The sequence below is a fragment of the Sturnus vulgaris genome, chromosome 5, assembly GCF_052056855.1.
Source record: "Sturnus vulgaris isolate bStuVul1 chromosome 5, bStuVul1.hap1, whole genome shotgun sequence".
Classification (NCBI taxonomy): domain Eukaryota; kingdom Metazoa; phylum Chordata; class Aves; order Passeriformes; family Sturnidae; genus Sturnus; species Sturnus vulgaris.
In genome coordinates this window covers 41337126-41352887 of record NC_142247.1, presented here as the reverse complement: position 1 = coordinate 41352887, position 15762 = coordinate 41337126, and the positions used below count along the sequence as shown (strand labels likewise).

General features: G+C 39.3%; 1 protein-coding gene across 1 annotated transcript in view; it reads left to right on the top strand.

Annotated features, from left to right (window-relative positions):
* Positions 1 to 612: 612 nt before the first annotated feature.
* The window catches only part of YAF2 (YY1 associated factor 2), a 31334-nt gene continuing 16184 nt past the window's right edge, over positions 613 to 15762 (top strand). Inside the window, exons 1-2 of the mRNA XM_014871141.2 lie at positions 613 to 817; positions 957 to 1082. Of these exons, the coding sequence (XP_014726627.1) occupies positions 792 to 817; positions 957 to 1082 (152 nt within the window). The 5' untranslated portion in view covers positions 613 to 791. The remainder of the gene's footprint in view (positions 818 to 956; positions 1083 to 15762) is intronic.

Here is a 15762-nt window from a genome sequence, read left to right as displayed (position 1 = left end):
TAAATACCCGTGTCCTGTCTGAGGCTGCTATGATGCATGAGAACCACGCTGTACTTAACAAGCTTTTAAGTGCAAAAGTAGCACTCTGCACACGGGTACAAGGTAACATCACTCTCTCCTGGTTTTGTATTGGGACCCACGGTGTTCTCCCTTGGCCTCAGGCCAACGGGATGCTTTAGACCAAGACTTCTAAGCAGAAGTTCGTATTCACTTTATTCCCGTTTGTTTCTTACTGTAAACCACGGCCTCAAGCAGTTTCTGTGGGAAGAAGCACAAGACAAACTAGAGGCTAGTGCGAGCAACCCTGGGCGATAAGAGGGGCGGCTTTAGGCGAGAGCCGCGCAGGCCGCCCGCCGTCACTCGTACTGCCGCTCTGCCCGTTCAGCCCAGCACCGCCTCCCGCATCCCTGCCGGGGCCGTCCCCCGGCGCCGGTACCGCCCCCGCTCCGCCCGCCGCCCCCAGCAGCCCCCGCGTTGCCCCGGCCCCGCCGCCGCTCGCAGCGCCCGAGCCGCCGGCGAAGCGAAGGTGCCGCCGTGCGCGGCCCGCCGGGCGCCGCGGCCTGCGGGCGCCGCTGGTTGGCGGCGGGGGGACACGTGAGCGGGGAGGCGGTGGCAGCGGCGGCAGCGGCGGCGGCGGTGGCAGCGGGAGTTTCCCCGACAGCTGGAGGTTGCGGCGGCGGCTCCTCCTCCCCGGGTCCCAGCTAGAGCCCAGAGACCCCCCACGCTCCTCCTTATTGACAAACGCACAAAGGGCCGCGCCGGGGCCGGGCCGGGACGCGTCTGGAGCCGGCATGGGAGACAAGAAGAGCCCGACCAGGTAGGGGCAGCGGCGGCGCTTTCTCGTTTCCCCGGGCCCTCCGGGAGCGCGGGGCCGGCGGCGATGGCGGCGGGGGCGCCCCGAGGGCGGCGGGGGCGTCGCGGCCGGTGCTGCCCCTGGCGCGCGTGTGTCTCCGCAGGCCGAAGCGGCAGCCGAAACCCTCCTCGGACGAGGGGTACTGGGACTGCAGCGTCTGCACCTTCCGCAACAGCGCCGAGGCCTTCAAGTGCTTGATGTGCGACGTGAGGAAGGGCACCTCCACACGGTGGGTCGCCGGCGGAGGGGGAGCGGGGGCGGCGGGGGAGCGGCTGTGCGGCCGTGACAGGAACTGGGGCCGGGGGAGCCGCAGTGCATCCCCAGGGTGTGAGGGAGGGCGGCCGTGACAGGAATCGGGTCTCGTTTAGCAGGGTGGGGGCGGAAACACACAGCCTCCCCCGGGCCAGGGCTCCTCGGTGAACCTGACCCAGCGGTGCGCCAGCGTGCGTAGAAACAGAAAGAATAAATACCAGGAAGGGCATAATTGCCTGCACAGCCTAACCCTGGAGAGATTGTGCCCCTCTCACGAAGAAGAGCTGTCGCCTATGATGTGCCTGCTAAGACGCTCACACTTTCAATTTTTTTAATTTTAAATTATTTTTTCTATGAATTTAACTTTGCCTCATACGTAACTCCTTTGTTTGATTATTATTGGTCTTACTAGTATTTTTTAAATTCGCTTTTCATCACAGAGCATCACCGTGCAGGCTTCCAAGGGCTATGGGGGGTGGATTATAACCCTTCAGTGTTTAGGGAGGAATTGTTAGCTGAATTGCACTTTATGGAATTGCCTCCCTGTGTAACTGTGACTTCCCAGGAGGACCTTTTCTCTGTACACCAGTCACAAAGCTCGCGGTGGAGTAACTGGTTCCTGTGTCTGCCGGTGGCCTAAACGCGTGTGCCTGGGGAAAGGAGGCTTTTTACAGACGAACTTGAGTGCACTTGTAGCCACGCATGCTAACGGAAGAGAACGTTGCTCAAGAATCCTTTCTTGGCGTTGCCATACCTATGGGTTAATCCCATAGTAAGAGAACTTTAAATGGCAATCAAGTTGCAATCCTATCAAAAGCCGCAATTACATTGTAGATACTGGTCAAAGCAATGCTGAGTATGACTTGCAATAAATGTTACATGTTTGTAATTGCACGGTTAGGTCCAATTACTTGGCAAAAATGATTTTTCTTTATTTCTGGAGTTGGTTTCCCGGACTTCTGAAAAACAGAATGAGTATTGGAAGGCCTTCTCATAACTTCAGTTGTGAATATGAGTTGAATGTGGGTTTTTGTTTGTTTTTGTTGGAGTGTTTTTTTGGTTTTTTTTTGTTTTGTTTTTTAACAAAGGAAATCAATAAGGTAAATGTGACAAGAGGGAATTGCATCTGTCACATATATTATGGTTTCCAGTTACAACAATGGCATTATGTTTATATCACAGAGAGATGTGTACAGATTGGTAATGTTCAGCAAAATAAGACCGCTGAATTAATGCAAAGTCTATTAAAAAATCATGAAAAAAGCGTCTTTAACATCCAGTCAGTTTGATCAGAAAAGTCAGTTTAGAATTATGTTTTGTTGTATTGGAAACTCAGCTGGATAAAAGCATTGAAACTTAACAAACAAACAAAAAATGGAGCTCCTGAGAAACAAAATGCTTTCATTGTCTTCTAGTTTCCCTATTTGAATATTTCATCTTTTAAATAATTTTGCAACAAAATGTCATTTTTCTTGCTTTGGTTTCCACTTTCTCCCTGACAGTGACCTGGTATGTGAACTGTAGTTGATAGGTTGATTTTTTATTTCTCTATTTTAGCTCTGTAACAATGTGTCCCTGAGCAGGTTTATGGGACTCTTTTTCCTGAAAGGTTTAGATGGATTGCTTCTTCATATGATAGCAAAATCCAGGTTTTACACATAGCATGAGGTAGATAAAAGTTGAGGTTTTAGGCCAGGCAGCTTTTGTCTCCAGTTCTGATATATGATTTGAGCTAGTAAGTAGACCTTTGTGTCCATGAAGAGAATCATTAGGGTGCCAAAGAAACACAAAAGGCCAGCTGGGTGGTTGTTTTTTTGGGTTGGCTTTTTGTTGGTTTTTTTTTTTTTTTTTTTTCCTCCCAAGGACCTGGAGTCCAAGTGACCAAATTTTTACCTTGTTAAAACATTTGTTAGTGTTGCCTATAGAACAAAATGGTTTTCATCAACATGGGGCAGGATAACAATATTACCATGTTTTGATGACGCTGAGAATGCATTATTTATTTAATTTAGTCTTCCATTTTGAAGCTTGATGTTAGATTAAGTTGATGCATCAGCATGGTTGTTGCTGTGCAATGGTTCTTACTTAGAAGCTTTAACTGTATTTTTTTTCTGATTAGAACTTTGTCTATAAGATCTTGTAAAACACTACTTTTTTTAAAATTCAGAGAAATCTCTTTCTTTGCGTTGAAATGTGTCATACATGATTCTGCACGCTGCATGTTAAACTTCATTAAAGGTGACCAGATTTGCAGCTGGAAAAACAGATAATTGTATTGAAGCTAAGTGGGTTTGAAGGCCACTGGAAATGAGGTGCAAAGTTGATTAATATATATATTTTTTAAAATACTGGTTATGCACATTTACCTTTACAGAAATGTTTTCAGGTACGGGTAGAGTTTGTGGGTATTCTCACTGTTGAATAATTTCTTCACTCTGAAAGAGTAACCTTTTATGCCAGAGGCTAGAAGTGGATTATGTTCTTTAGTAACTGATAGAATTGTTAAGATTGGTGCAAATTATTTTTACAATTTTTTATTATATTTTATTTCTAGACTGAATTTTCAAAGCAGATTAGATCATGGAATTAAATTAACTTTTTGTCTATGGCAGCATTGCATTGAATGGTTAAACTAGGCTGTCCTTGAAGGGGGATGTCCCAAGGGAAATCCTGGATGCTGCAGGAAGTGGTGTAACTGATTCCCAAGGTGGTGCTCTTTGGTTTAGTACTAAAGCAGTGCTCCAGCATGGTGCCAGTTAGATGTGCCACAAGTCAGATGTAAAACTAAGATCCTACCTGCCAGATGGAGATCCCTGTACCTTTTACTCTGCAACTATTGGCAGATGTTAGTTTGGTAATGTCATTGAGCGTCTAAACTCTCCATGTACACATGGCTTTAGTATTTACTTTCTAACCTAAATTGTTCTGTTTTGTTGCTTGAGTACTGAGAAATTGCTCTGTTCCTCTTGATAGGAGACTGCACTGAGTATAGTAATTTTCTACATGTGACCTTTTAGACATTTTGAAATCTTTCTAGATGAAAGATATTATAAAAATATAAGAACATAGGACTGTAACAATTACTCATTTCTTGAGCAAATCTCCTGCTGAAGTTCATTAGAAGCACAAGTAAGTAATACTGAATAGAACCCTAGTGTACTGGGTTATAGAGGGAACTGGTAGCAACCTCTATATTTAGGTTGCCTAATAGTTTCCATTATAAAGAAATAGTATGACCTTTTTGAGGTTTGTTGTTTGCAAAAGTCGTTGTAGTTTGGCAAGAGGAAAAGTCCTTAGGCTAAATAAGTGGTCTGATTTCCTTGCTCCATGAAATTGTTTAAGTTTTCCTGAGACTAAATCACTTGAAAAATCTTAATTCCCCCTCTGTCACTTATGTTGTACAGGAAGGTCTTTGCTAGAACACTGAAAAAGCCCAGACTGGAACTGTGTAAAAGCAACAGAGGCAATGATGGTATGCTGAAAACACGGAAGGGAATTATATGACTCCTGGAGAAGTTATAATGGCGTTGCTGAATTTGGTTTGATTCTCACAGTTACTGCTTTGTCAAAAGAAAGTTGCCTCCATTGGAAAGCTACCATTTCCTTCTTTCCTTCTGTTCTTCATGGCACTATCTGAATCAGGAGTGTACCAATACTGGTTGACCTTCAAGAATTGGGCTGGATCTTTGGACAGACCTTATTGCTGCGAGTATTTGCTCCCAGTTTGTCTGTCCTTCAATAGATGTTTGGATTTTGCTTTCCTTACCAGCTAACACCATTAGTCACTGTGATTTAGATGTGTTGTGAAGCTGAAGATTAAGAGTTTGTGTTGCTGGGAAGAAGTACATGAGAGGATTGGCATTCCCTCTAGAGGAGTGCATGTCTCCTACTCTCTGCTGCCTTCTAGGAGGCTGCATTACTGCCCTGTTATCACCTCTCTGCATCAACTTCCTCAGAAGTGTTATTAATGCTCTTGTTATTCAGTTAGCAATAGCATCCAGATTTAAAATTACCTTTCACTTTGCTTTCCTTCATGTAGTTTTTATGCATGTGGTCTGATCTCTAGTTGCAGATCCTGTTCTTTTTTCCATGCTTTAACAAACCGCTTCTCCTTTCTGTGTGAATGATGAGCATCCAGGGCGGTGTAGTAAAACCTAGAGGAGGAACAGCAAATACTGGCTTTTAAAAATTTGAAGTGCTTGGAATTATATTCTACTATGTAAATAAAGGGAAAAAAAGGATGCAGGGACATGCGAGCAATTCCCCCTTTTCAGACTTGATAACTGTCTTTGATTTTTACATTAGGAAAAAGGGCCGAACTCCAAAGGATATTTTCACTAATAGTATTCTCTCAGCTAGTAATAGGGCAAGATTTGTTATACAGACATATATTTTATGATTGTTATGCTTTTATTTTATTTTTTAGAACTACTTTCATTACTTGCTTTGAATTCAGTAAGAATTTAATATCTTGCCAGTAAATCTGAGTCTTTGTAAATTTTTTTTTTATTTGACTGGGGGTAAAGGAGAATAAGGAGATGAAACAGCTACAGATGACTTTGTGAAGTTTTGTGGGTGTCTGTTTTTTTTTTTTTAACTTGGACTTAGGATTTTTTTTTTAAGGGATTAGTCTTTGATATACATGTTGAGTGAGATCTTGTATGCAATATCATTTATAAAATAGCCCCTGAAATCTGTAGCCAGAATGAGAAAGTCATGTTTAGTCAGGATGAACTTTTGTGGATTTGAGATCTACACCTCTTAATGTCCTTTACTGCTGAAGTACAGATAATATATAGCCAGCCAAATGGGGGCATGGCTTCTGTGATGACTATGATCTATTGATCTTCATCACTGAATTGTTCCTTTTCTCACAGGCTAAGGTATGAAAAGCCAAATTGAAATCCCACCAGACACCTAAGAGTGTGAGATATAAGGAACTGGGATAGAATCTTTGTACACTTCCTTGGTATTTGGTCTGTGTTCCTTGACTGTGCCTGAGAGTTTGGGCATCTAATGTATTTTATAATCATATCTGATGATCTCCTAAATATAAGATACAGGTCTCTACTTGGAACTCCCATGAGTTTGTTTTGTGCTTTAAGACTCATAAATAAAATGTTTAATTTTTTAGCTTGGATATCAAGGTCATTTTTCTTCAGAAAACATGTGCAATGTGTTTAGTCATGTACCATCTGGATGTTTATAAGCACAAATCAGTTACATTTAATCAAATCTGGTATTTGTATTTCTGTTGAAATGCAGTACTGCTGAGGAGAGTTGGTACTTCTGTTGTATATCTGGTTTAACGTGTCTGTTTCACAACAGCTTGTTAAGGACTCTTCTGCCTTCCAGCCTCTGTGTGTGCACATGCGTGTGCGTGTCAGGGGGAAGGTTGGGAAGGAGAAAAAGAGGAAGAACTGCCTGTCATGCTGATTTTACAAATACATGACTGAATCAAGCTCAACAGACTCAAGAGCTGTTTGTTACTTGTGGTAGTTTAGAGAAGGAAATATTTGCAGGAATGAAGTGAGTGGAAAAGTCATGTAGAGCTTGGTGAAATATGGATTATATATTACAAGTTTTATGGTTTAGTGTTAATATTAAACTATGAAGAGGAGCAAGAATAAATAGTTCTCTTTTGCTCTGTAGGTAGCCATTGAGTAATCCAGTCATTCTGGACTTCCAGTCTTACTTTTAAAAACTCTTTTAGAAAATAACCTTTGAAATTATTTAGGATTTTATTTAGGAATTGTTTTCCGTGAAAAATGCAGTGAAACTTACGAATCTGCACACATCAATTTCAATATTGTTATATAACAATGAATGAATTTTTATTGATTGGGTGGCTCTGTTAGATGCTCCTCATGGGTGTAGATTGTATGGGCAACAGAGAATGCAATAGGCAGCCAAACAAATGAAAATCAAGTCTGTATTTTAAAAAGAAATAGTGAGAGTGTTGTTGGGGTTTTTTTTAAGGTTAAATCTCACATTAAATCTTTGTAGTTTTGAACCTGACAGTTATTTTAATTTGTTACTCTAAGAAGCTCATAAAAAATCGTAATCTGCTTGATCCACTACAATCTGGTATCCTTTTGTATCTTGTTACTACTTAAGTAGGTCTTTCTTTCATGTAGTTGTGGAGCCTGCTGTGCTTTGTGCTGTCTTTTTTGGAATTCAAAATTTTCATTTTGAGTCACCTTCATGCAGGATTGTCTTGTCAGATAGTATTCACCATCTCTCAGCTTGATTCTTGTTCTATTCCTTATACTTTTGCCCAAAGTATAATTAAAAATATTAAATAGCATGCCTGTAGAACCTCACTATAAATTCTACCCCATAGATAAATGTAAATATACCTAGTGGTGGTTGTTGGGAACTATTAAACAAGAAAACCCAACTTTTGAACTTTATTCTGCACAATTTTGTCCTCATCATAGTTTAGCTTAAGCAGGAGAATATATTTTTGACTGAGTTGCAAGTCAAGACTGTGTTTCTTTTCTCCTAGTCAGCAGGGCTACTAGTCTGTGAAAGAAAGAAACTAGACTGTCAAGCTGATTTGCTTTATCCTTTAATGCTCCCAGTTCTTTAATAATTTCATTGTAGTAACCTTCTGAGATTTGAGTTAGATAGAGATTATTTGCCCATCTTATAATTTTTTTCTTTTTTTTTGTTCTGCAGTACCTGATGACTTTTTTCGCCTTTCCAGTAGTTCTCTAAATATTTTTTGCTGAGGGTGAATTTTATTAGAAGCTGTTCACTGCCATAAATAACATTCAGCGGTCTATTTCTTATTCTAACTTGAACTCACACTCTCTTGTTTAATTTGATTATATGGAATTAAATTTTTGTGTGGGTACTGAAGCAAAGAAGACTTTATCCGTCCAGTATTTGCTTTTTTTCCCTGATTAAGTACTTACCTTTGGGGCATAAGTAGTGTGTGTTTTGATATATGTAGCTTTGCTTGCTGGTTTTTCTTTCGTTTTTTGGGGTTTTTTTTCATAGAAATGTCATCTTTGTTTTTAGTTACACCAGTGGTATTCTTATTCTATGTTTTCTAGGGAAAATTGTCTGTCCTAGACTAAAAGCTACCAGGATTTGAATAAACACCTAAAAGAAATTGAAGTATGTTAAAAGAGAAGATTAGCTGGTAAAAAGAAAGCTCTTGTACCACTTGTAAAGTGATGAGAATTTACGTTTTCTGCCCCTAACTTATTACCTAATTTTTCCTTGATTGCTATAACAGCCCACTATGCCTGTTCCTGTTTAAAACTTGATAGAAATATTTGTACTTTTCATCTTGAAAGTCAGGTTAGGACAGTATGCTTTACAGAACATTTCCTTGGAGTATCAAATGATGTCTTTTTGGCTCATACAGTCAGCTACAAGATACTTTTGAAGTAGGCTAGTTAGAACAAAATACTAAGTGTTCAAATCACACAGTAGCTTATCCTGATTTAAGTAGGAGAGAGAGATCCTGAGGATTGTCTGTTCTCTGAAGTGCATTCCACTGGTATGTGGTTCGCTGATGTAGAACCGGCTTCAACTTGGAGAGTTCAGCTGCAGAATGTTGTTGGAAGGCTTTTGGCTGGCAAACTTTCCATCAAAAGTCAGATTGAAGACTAGAAGATATGACCTTGACATCTGCTACAAGTTTTTTCTTGTTTTCTTAGGAGTTGAGGGGTGGGGAGGAAACAAGTAATTGAAAGTTTTCCCATTCCAACTTACTCAAGATTTGGAACCTATCTTTAAACTTTTCCAAAATGCTTAAATATACTTTCTCTGTACTATACAGCTCATATGACAGTGCCTAGTAGAAAAAAAAAAAAGTGAGTGAGCAGGGGTTTGAGTTGGTTTGGCACATGCTGTGAAAGGAAGGTTGTTTGTTACTGCTGTTGTTGAAATCTGTGATTAGGTTCATGCACTAGAAATTCTGTAATTGAATAGGAAGGATAAAAGAGAATGTGAGGACTCATTCTGTGGCATCTTTTAATGAAGAACATTATGGAGACCTGAATTTTTTAGGGAAAGTGTGGAACCTTTTCCTCTACTTAAGGTGGACATCTTTATGGGTCTGGCTCTGAATGGAAGAAGTTTCTAGCTTGATGCCAGCTTTTGACAAGATGACACCTGCAGTGCAGAACAAATAAGATAGGTCAGAAGCAAGCTCCTTCCAGTTTGATCACAAAACTAGCTGTACCAAGTATTGGCCCTATTCAGTGCAACAATGACTGTGCTGCTGCATCAGTGTGATCCTCATATTTTGCATGGTTTTTTGCATAGGTGCAAGAGGGTTTCATAGTTTCTGCAGGAAAGGGCTAGAGGAGTAACGTGAAGGATCCAATCCTTTGTGGGATTGGCATTTGGAAGAGGTCACTTCCCCATGAATCCCAAGGGTCTAGGGGTCTAGGAGACTGTAACCACTCCTATTTCTGTAGACTCCCAAATACTGCCTCCTCAGAGGATGTTGTTAGAGAAAATTGAGATTCCTGACCCTTGCTCATATGTAGCTCATCATCATCTAGGAAACATAAATTAATTGATACCAATATGTTTCTTGAGCAGGGTATTTTCAATATAGCTATCACACTGAGCATTGGTATACCACAGCCTGTGGCAAATGGGAAAGAATTCTAACAACAATATGCAAGAGGTTGGAGACTTTTAACAGGTTGTTGGAGAAGTAACGTTTGATGGCTGCTTTGAAAACTATCCATGAAGATGAACTTTGTCTTTCTAAAGGTCCTGAAACAGATATTTCTTATAGCAGGCTGTTGTGCACTGTACCAGTTGTCTTCAGGAGACTTGCTGGCCTCATCTTTTAAATGTCATCTGGAAAATAGGGCATTCCCTTTAAGGGAATGATAAAATAGGGACACTGCCTCAAGGGGTAGTTTTCTGCACATTTTTACAAGGACTGATAAAACCATATGGGTCATGTGAGTCTACTCTAATTGAATCAGCTTTTATTGAAAGACGGAATTGCTAGAAGTGCACTGAATGGATGAATTCCAAGTAAATGATTCATGATGTAAAATAGTTAGGAATGTGAAAGCACAAGTCAGAGCTGTCTGAAAGTTAGAATTCAAATATACATAGGATGTGTAGAAATTACATTGCTACTCTGCTATATGCAGATGGATCTATATCACGTTTTCTCATACAGACCACTAGCTCCATTGTTTGCACTGTCATAATTATTCAGTGGCGTTATTTGTGGAGGCAGTGAAATGGCCTTTTAACACTCTAGGATATGACAGAAGTAATGGTAATGAGAAAAAATAATTTTGGATAGCAAAGTGTTGAAGATGCATTTAATCATGAACTGCTTCAACATAGCAATAAAGACTAGTTTCTCACAGGATGGCTTTGTGTGGTGATTAGTGATGGCATATTCATGTGACATGGCAAGCTAAACATAGTTTAATCTGATAGTTTTTATTCTATGAATAGCTTAATAGAGTACTGATGACTGAGGGAGAGTGAGCTGATCTGTGTCAGAACCCAAAGACTGCTTCTCCTGGTAGTGATTTAATTTAATTGCTAGCAACTTGTACTTATATTACAAGAACTGGCAGTAGGAAATACTTTTTCGTGTTCATAGGACTTAAACTGTTGAAAATCAGGAGTGGCATGATTACGTGACCTGCTTGCTTCTGTGTAGAGCACAGTTTGTAAGAGCTAACTGGCCACAGCATTTGTAATGCTACTTAGTATGCAGTGTCCCTGATGTTTTCCTGTTTGCTTTAAATAATATCACTGATGTGCTTAATAGTCACTGATGTGGTTTTTGGGGTTTGTTTATTTTGTTTGTTTGGTTGGTTTGGTTTTTTTTTTTAGGAGGTAAGTTGTGGGTTACTGGAACTTGATCTCAAAAGCCAACAATAGTATTGGAACAAAGATTTGCGCTTAATTTATAGTGAAGTTGAAAAAACAGCTTCTTTTGTTATGGAATATTGTTTGGCAGAACCTAAAAGCTCTTGTACAAGGTGCTGCAGAAAGAGATTGTGGAGTAGATATGACAGTTAATAAAAAGTTAAATGTAATTTTAAAAAGCAAAGTTTGTTTATATATCAAATCTAGAAGAAAATGTTTAGTTGAAAAATTGCCTGATAGAAGAAAATAAAGTCTGAAAACATTGTAGCTACTAGTCTGCAAATATAGGGAAGGATATATTAAAAAGCTGTTCATTTTGTGTGGACAAATGCTTGACAATTCTCTAATTATTTGGGAATTAGTGTTTTACATTTGACAAAAACAGTCCCTCTACTTATTGAAGCTTAAAAAATATTGCATGCTTTTAATTGTTTACTTTCAAACTAACACTTGAAAATTTCATTGTCTTGAAGCCCAAAGAAAGATCAGTAAAAAGGTGGAGAAATTTTGCTTGGCTCCTGTGCAGTCAGATTGCCTATACTTACACCTTAATGGTACAGATTCAAGCATAAAACTGGAATGAACGGCCTAAAATGTAACAGTTAAAGTTTTGCCTTGTTACTCAGAATACCATTTCAACGTCTATAGAAATGTAGGCCTCAGCCTTCCAACGTTTTTTGTGAATTCCTAGTCTTGAAAAGAAGAGCCGTCTCTTTGAAGTGAAGCTCTTCAGAGGTAGAGGTTAGCTCAATGCAAGGAGGAGTCAGGTAGCTGTGTATATGCTTAATTTTTAGGTGAATGTTTAGGTGAAATTGCTTAGATTTTTTTGTTCTTAAGACCAGTTACATTGGGAGGGAAAAGAGACTCTGGAAGGGGCATAGATACAAAAATCACTAGTGTCAGTGTTACCTGTTTTGCAGAAAGACTTCTGAAAAAGAGTGAAAACATGCCTGAAGAATCAGGAGTGTTAATTCTTTTCTTGATACAGTAACTTATCAGTATATGTAGGTGGGAAAGGGGGGGTAATCCTCAGAAAAAACCTAGGTAATGGGTGGGAGGAAAGTTTATTGACTTTTTAGCAAGGTTTACTTCAAGGTAATGTGTTACTTGTTGCAGAAACAGAATTTGCAATACCTTTCTTTCATTCTGGAACCATTTAGGTGTTCTGCCATCTAAATCTACATCATTGATCATCATGGAAAGTCACATTCCAGAGCTGCTGGTTGCAACCTGTTCTGTTATCTGCTGAGTGAAAAGCTGTCTAAGCTCTATTAAAGAGTTAGATCTTTACATAATGCTGTAAATGCTGTAAGAATTGCTCAAAACATTCATATCTATGTGAAAGTGTTCTAAGATATGTTACAGGAGTATTCATTCCTTAGAAAAACTTCTGCTTAAAACCACCTCTTCACATCCTTTGCTTTGTTTAAAAAGCTGTTTACTGTAAAATCATGCCGCTCTTTCTATTGTCTGTCTGTATATATCTGCTTGCTTTCAAGATTAGTACCAACCTTTTATTTTTGAATTAACTTCTCTAGTTACTATGTTAAGAGATATTTAAGAATGTGGACCTTAGAGAAATGAGGACATGTGGTAGAGGAGATTGGAGTAGAGACTAACTGGAATATGATGATGAAGTAGAAAGTATGTGAAGATAAGCTTTTCTTGAGATTCCAGTAATGACTGGAAAAATGAAGATTAGAGTATTACTGTGCATATCAGCTTTCTATTAGCTTCTTGAGACATTAATATTTATGATAGATGTGAGTGGAAAAGGATCTTCAAATAAATTATAAGATATTTAAAGCCTGTACATTTGTATTGCAAGATGGCCCAGTGTAGTAATGAAAGAACAGTAGAATTGGAATGATTCAACTTCATTCTCAACGAGATTTTAATGCCCTTAACTGTGTTCTGTTTAGACTTTAAAAAGAGATGTATGAAACAAGCATCAGCAAATCAGGATTTTTATCAGAGTTTGGAATGTTTACAAGGCATTTTTGAAGTCATTGCTAGATGAGGGAATAGCAAAAGCTGGTGGAGGAGGAATACTAGTACATGAATGATGCTGGAATTCCATTTGAAAAAAATATTATCTGAGTCAGCTCAGTTAGAAACACAGGAACGAATGGAAAGGAGATAGAAAAGTCTGCAGGGCATGAATGAGAGAGGGCTACAATCATCTCTTCTGTTTACAGAAGGTTGATTTTTAAGCAAGTGTCCTTCATAAGCAGTAAATGAAATGGAAGGTGGGATTCAGAAAAACTTGGCTGGTTAGTTGGAGGAGCTGACTGACTTTCTCTGAAGCCCAGGGAGTAGTTCTAGATATTTTTTCCTACAGGTTGGTTGACCTTGTTCTTTTATGCTTTGCACAAAGATATTTGAGAATGCCTGATTTTGATTTTAGAGTTTCTACTATGTTAGTCAGAACTGTGACGAGGTTCTAGGTTTAATTCATAATGCATTTAGTATATCTTGTGTTTACAATGCAGGTTTTGGAATGATCTCCAAGACTTTCCCAAGGAGACACCATAAAAAAGTCGTATGTGCAAACTGTAAAGGCAAAAGCGTTTCTTTTTTGTACTGATTCTATTCTGTAGCAGTCAGCTTTGTGAGTTTGACCAAAGATGGCATATAAATAGATTATTTACTACTTGTGAGATTTTTTGACTATAGCAATTTTACTGATTCCTGTAAAACCCTGGAGAGTAAAATTCAGGGTGCTAATTGTCTAGACTACAGGTTTCCAAAGAATGAGCCCTGTCATACCATGCTGGTGGGACAGAAAGAAGCTGATGTTCAGAAACATGCTGAACTCATTGCCTAAGCCCTGTGAAGTGAGGGCCTAAAAGCAGCAAGAAGTTGAGTGGAAGATGTGGGAACTTGAATTAGCTTGGAAGCATTTATTCTGTCTTCCTGAATCATCTGAAAGGGAAGATACTTTAAATATAAATATTTTTCAGTTTTGAGGAAAGAATCCTATGATCAAGGGTAAGATGAATCAGTCAGATTTCTGTTCCAGATATTTCTAACTTCTCTTTCCTAAGGAATAAATCTGCTGTCTTGAACAAAAAGTCAATGTCTCCCTGCAGGGAAGAAAAGTGTAGATAAATGGTACTGCTTAAGGATTAGGGGTGCCTTTGAATAAAAACTCTTTAAGTCTCTGAAGCCAGATTTGATTTGGTGATGGTGTTTTTTTCCTAAGAAGTGGAGAATAGGATGAAATTAATTTGCAAAGTTGAAATTTTGAAACGTATGTGATACCATGTGGAGATTTTACATTTAAAAGGTGAAAAATTATGTAGAAATACCACAGGCTTTGTTTTTCTTGAGAGCTTTTTTTTTTTTTTCTGAGAAGGAAAACATGGTAGGAGATAAGATATTGCTGGTCAGTCTTGAACTGTTCTGATAAATAGACAATTCCAGGTATATAGTACTTGCCTCTTCTGTTTGATATTGTCGTCCTGATCATAGAGGTCTTTTCCAATCTAAACGATTCTTTGATTCCACAATATTACCTCTCTCATTGAATCCTGCTGTCATTCAAAAGGTAACTGATTAGTATTTAGAAGAGAAACTTAAGTCCATGAACCCCGAATCAATCAATACTATCTTGGGCAGCTAGGACATAGCATCCTTCTGTAGGAACAGGTTTTCACAGACAATATCTTCCTGATTTTTAAGATGGGACAAGATGAGTTTAATAGGAAACCAGGAAGTAAGAGGAATTTGTGATTAAAATTGTATCAGCTTTTTGATAGCTAAGTAAAACTGGACTAGATTTTTCTCTATTCATTGGAGGAAAAGTTTGGCTAGTAAGTTGACCAGAGCCCAGCAGCAGACTTAAGTATCAGGCCTAATGCAGTATTCTAAAATTTTTAGATAAACTGTGTGTGTCCTTAGCTTTAGAAAACAAATAATTTGCCACTTGAGACAGGATAAGGCTCTGACAAGAGCCATTGGCCTGAATTGAAGCCAGGAGGTGGTTGGACTTGAGAAGAGGAAAGAGAAGGAAAGGGTCATATTAAAATGGAAGCTCTGCTTGACTGATACTCTGGATCTGTTGAAGAACATCTTTCAGCTTGGTTGAATGCTGAGGTGTGACAGCATTTCCTTAATCTAGACCCATTTTGTTTCAATTGGGAAACTAATTTTAATATTTCTGTAGTAGTAAAATACACAAAACAGGAGATACTCAAAGGCACAGAGCTTCAGGAATGAGTAAGTTGCCCGTTCTTCAGGATGTCTGAAGCCTCTAAACTGCACATTATAAATGACAATACACTTCCCTCAACAGGTTGGAAAAAGCACTGAGATTTAATTATAGCATCTAGATTTCTGTATAGAAAAGTATAAGTTTTGTTCTGAGATCTGTGCATATTTGGGCGGATATGGGTACTGGTTCTATGTGGACCACTTCAAGTCCTGGATGGCTTCCACTTAATCGAAGTTAATGTGTTGTCTGCTCTGTTGGACTGTTGATGTCTCTTCACTGTGCTTTCAGCAGTCTCACCTGGTGGCACTGTGTGCTGCTTGGCACACTTGTGTGGCTCTGGCCATTCAGGGTATGTGGCACCAAATGGACAAATCTGCTCCCAACTTTACATGCAGGAATGCCTCATGCTAATGCAGGACTCTCTTGAGATGTAGTAGATTTGGGGTTGGTTCATGGAAAAACTGTCACAGTTGGCCCCATCATGCTCCTTGTTTCCAGACTGTAGCAGATGAACCCTAAAGCTGATTGACAGATAAGTAGTTCAGGCCTATTGGAATGGAGCTTA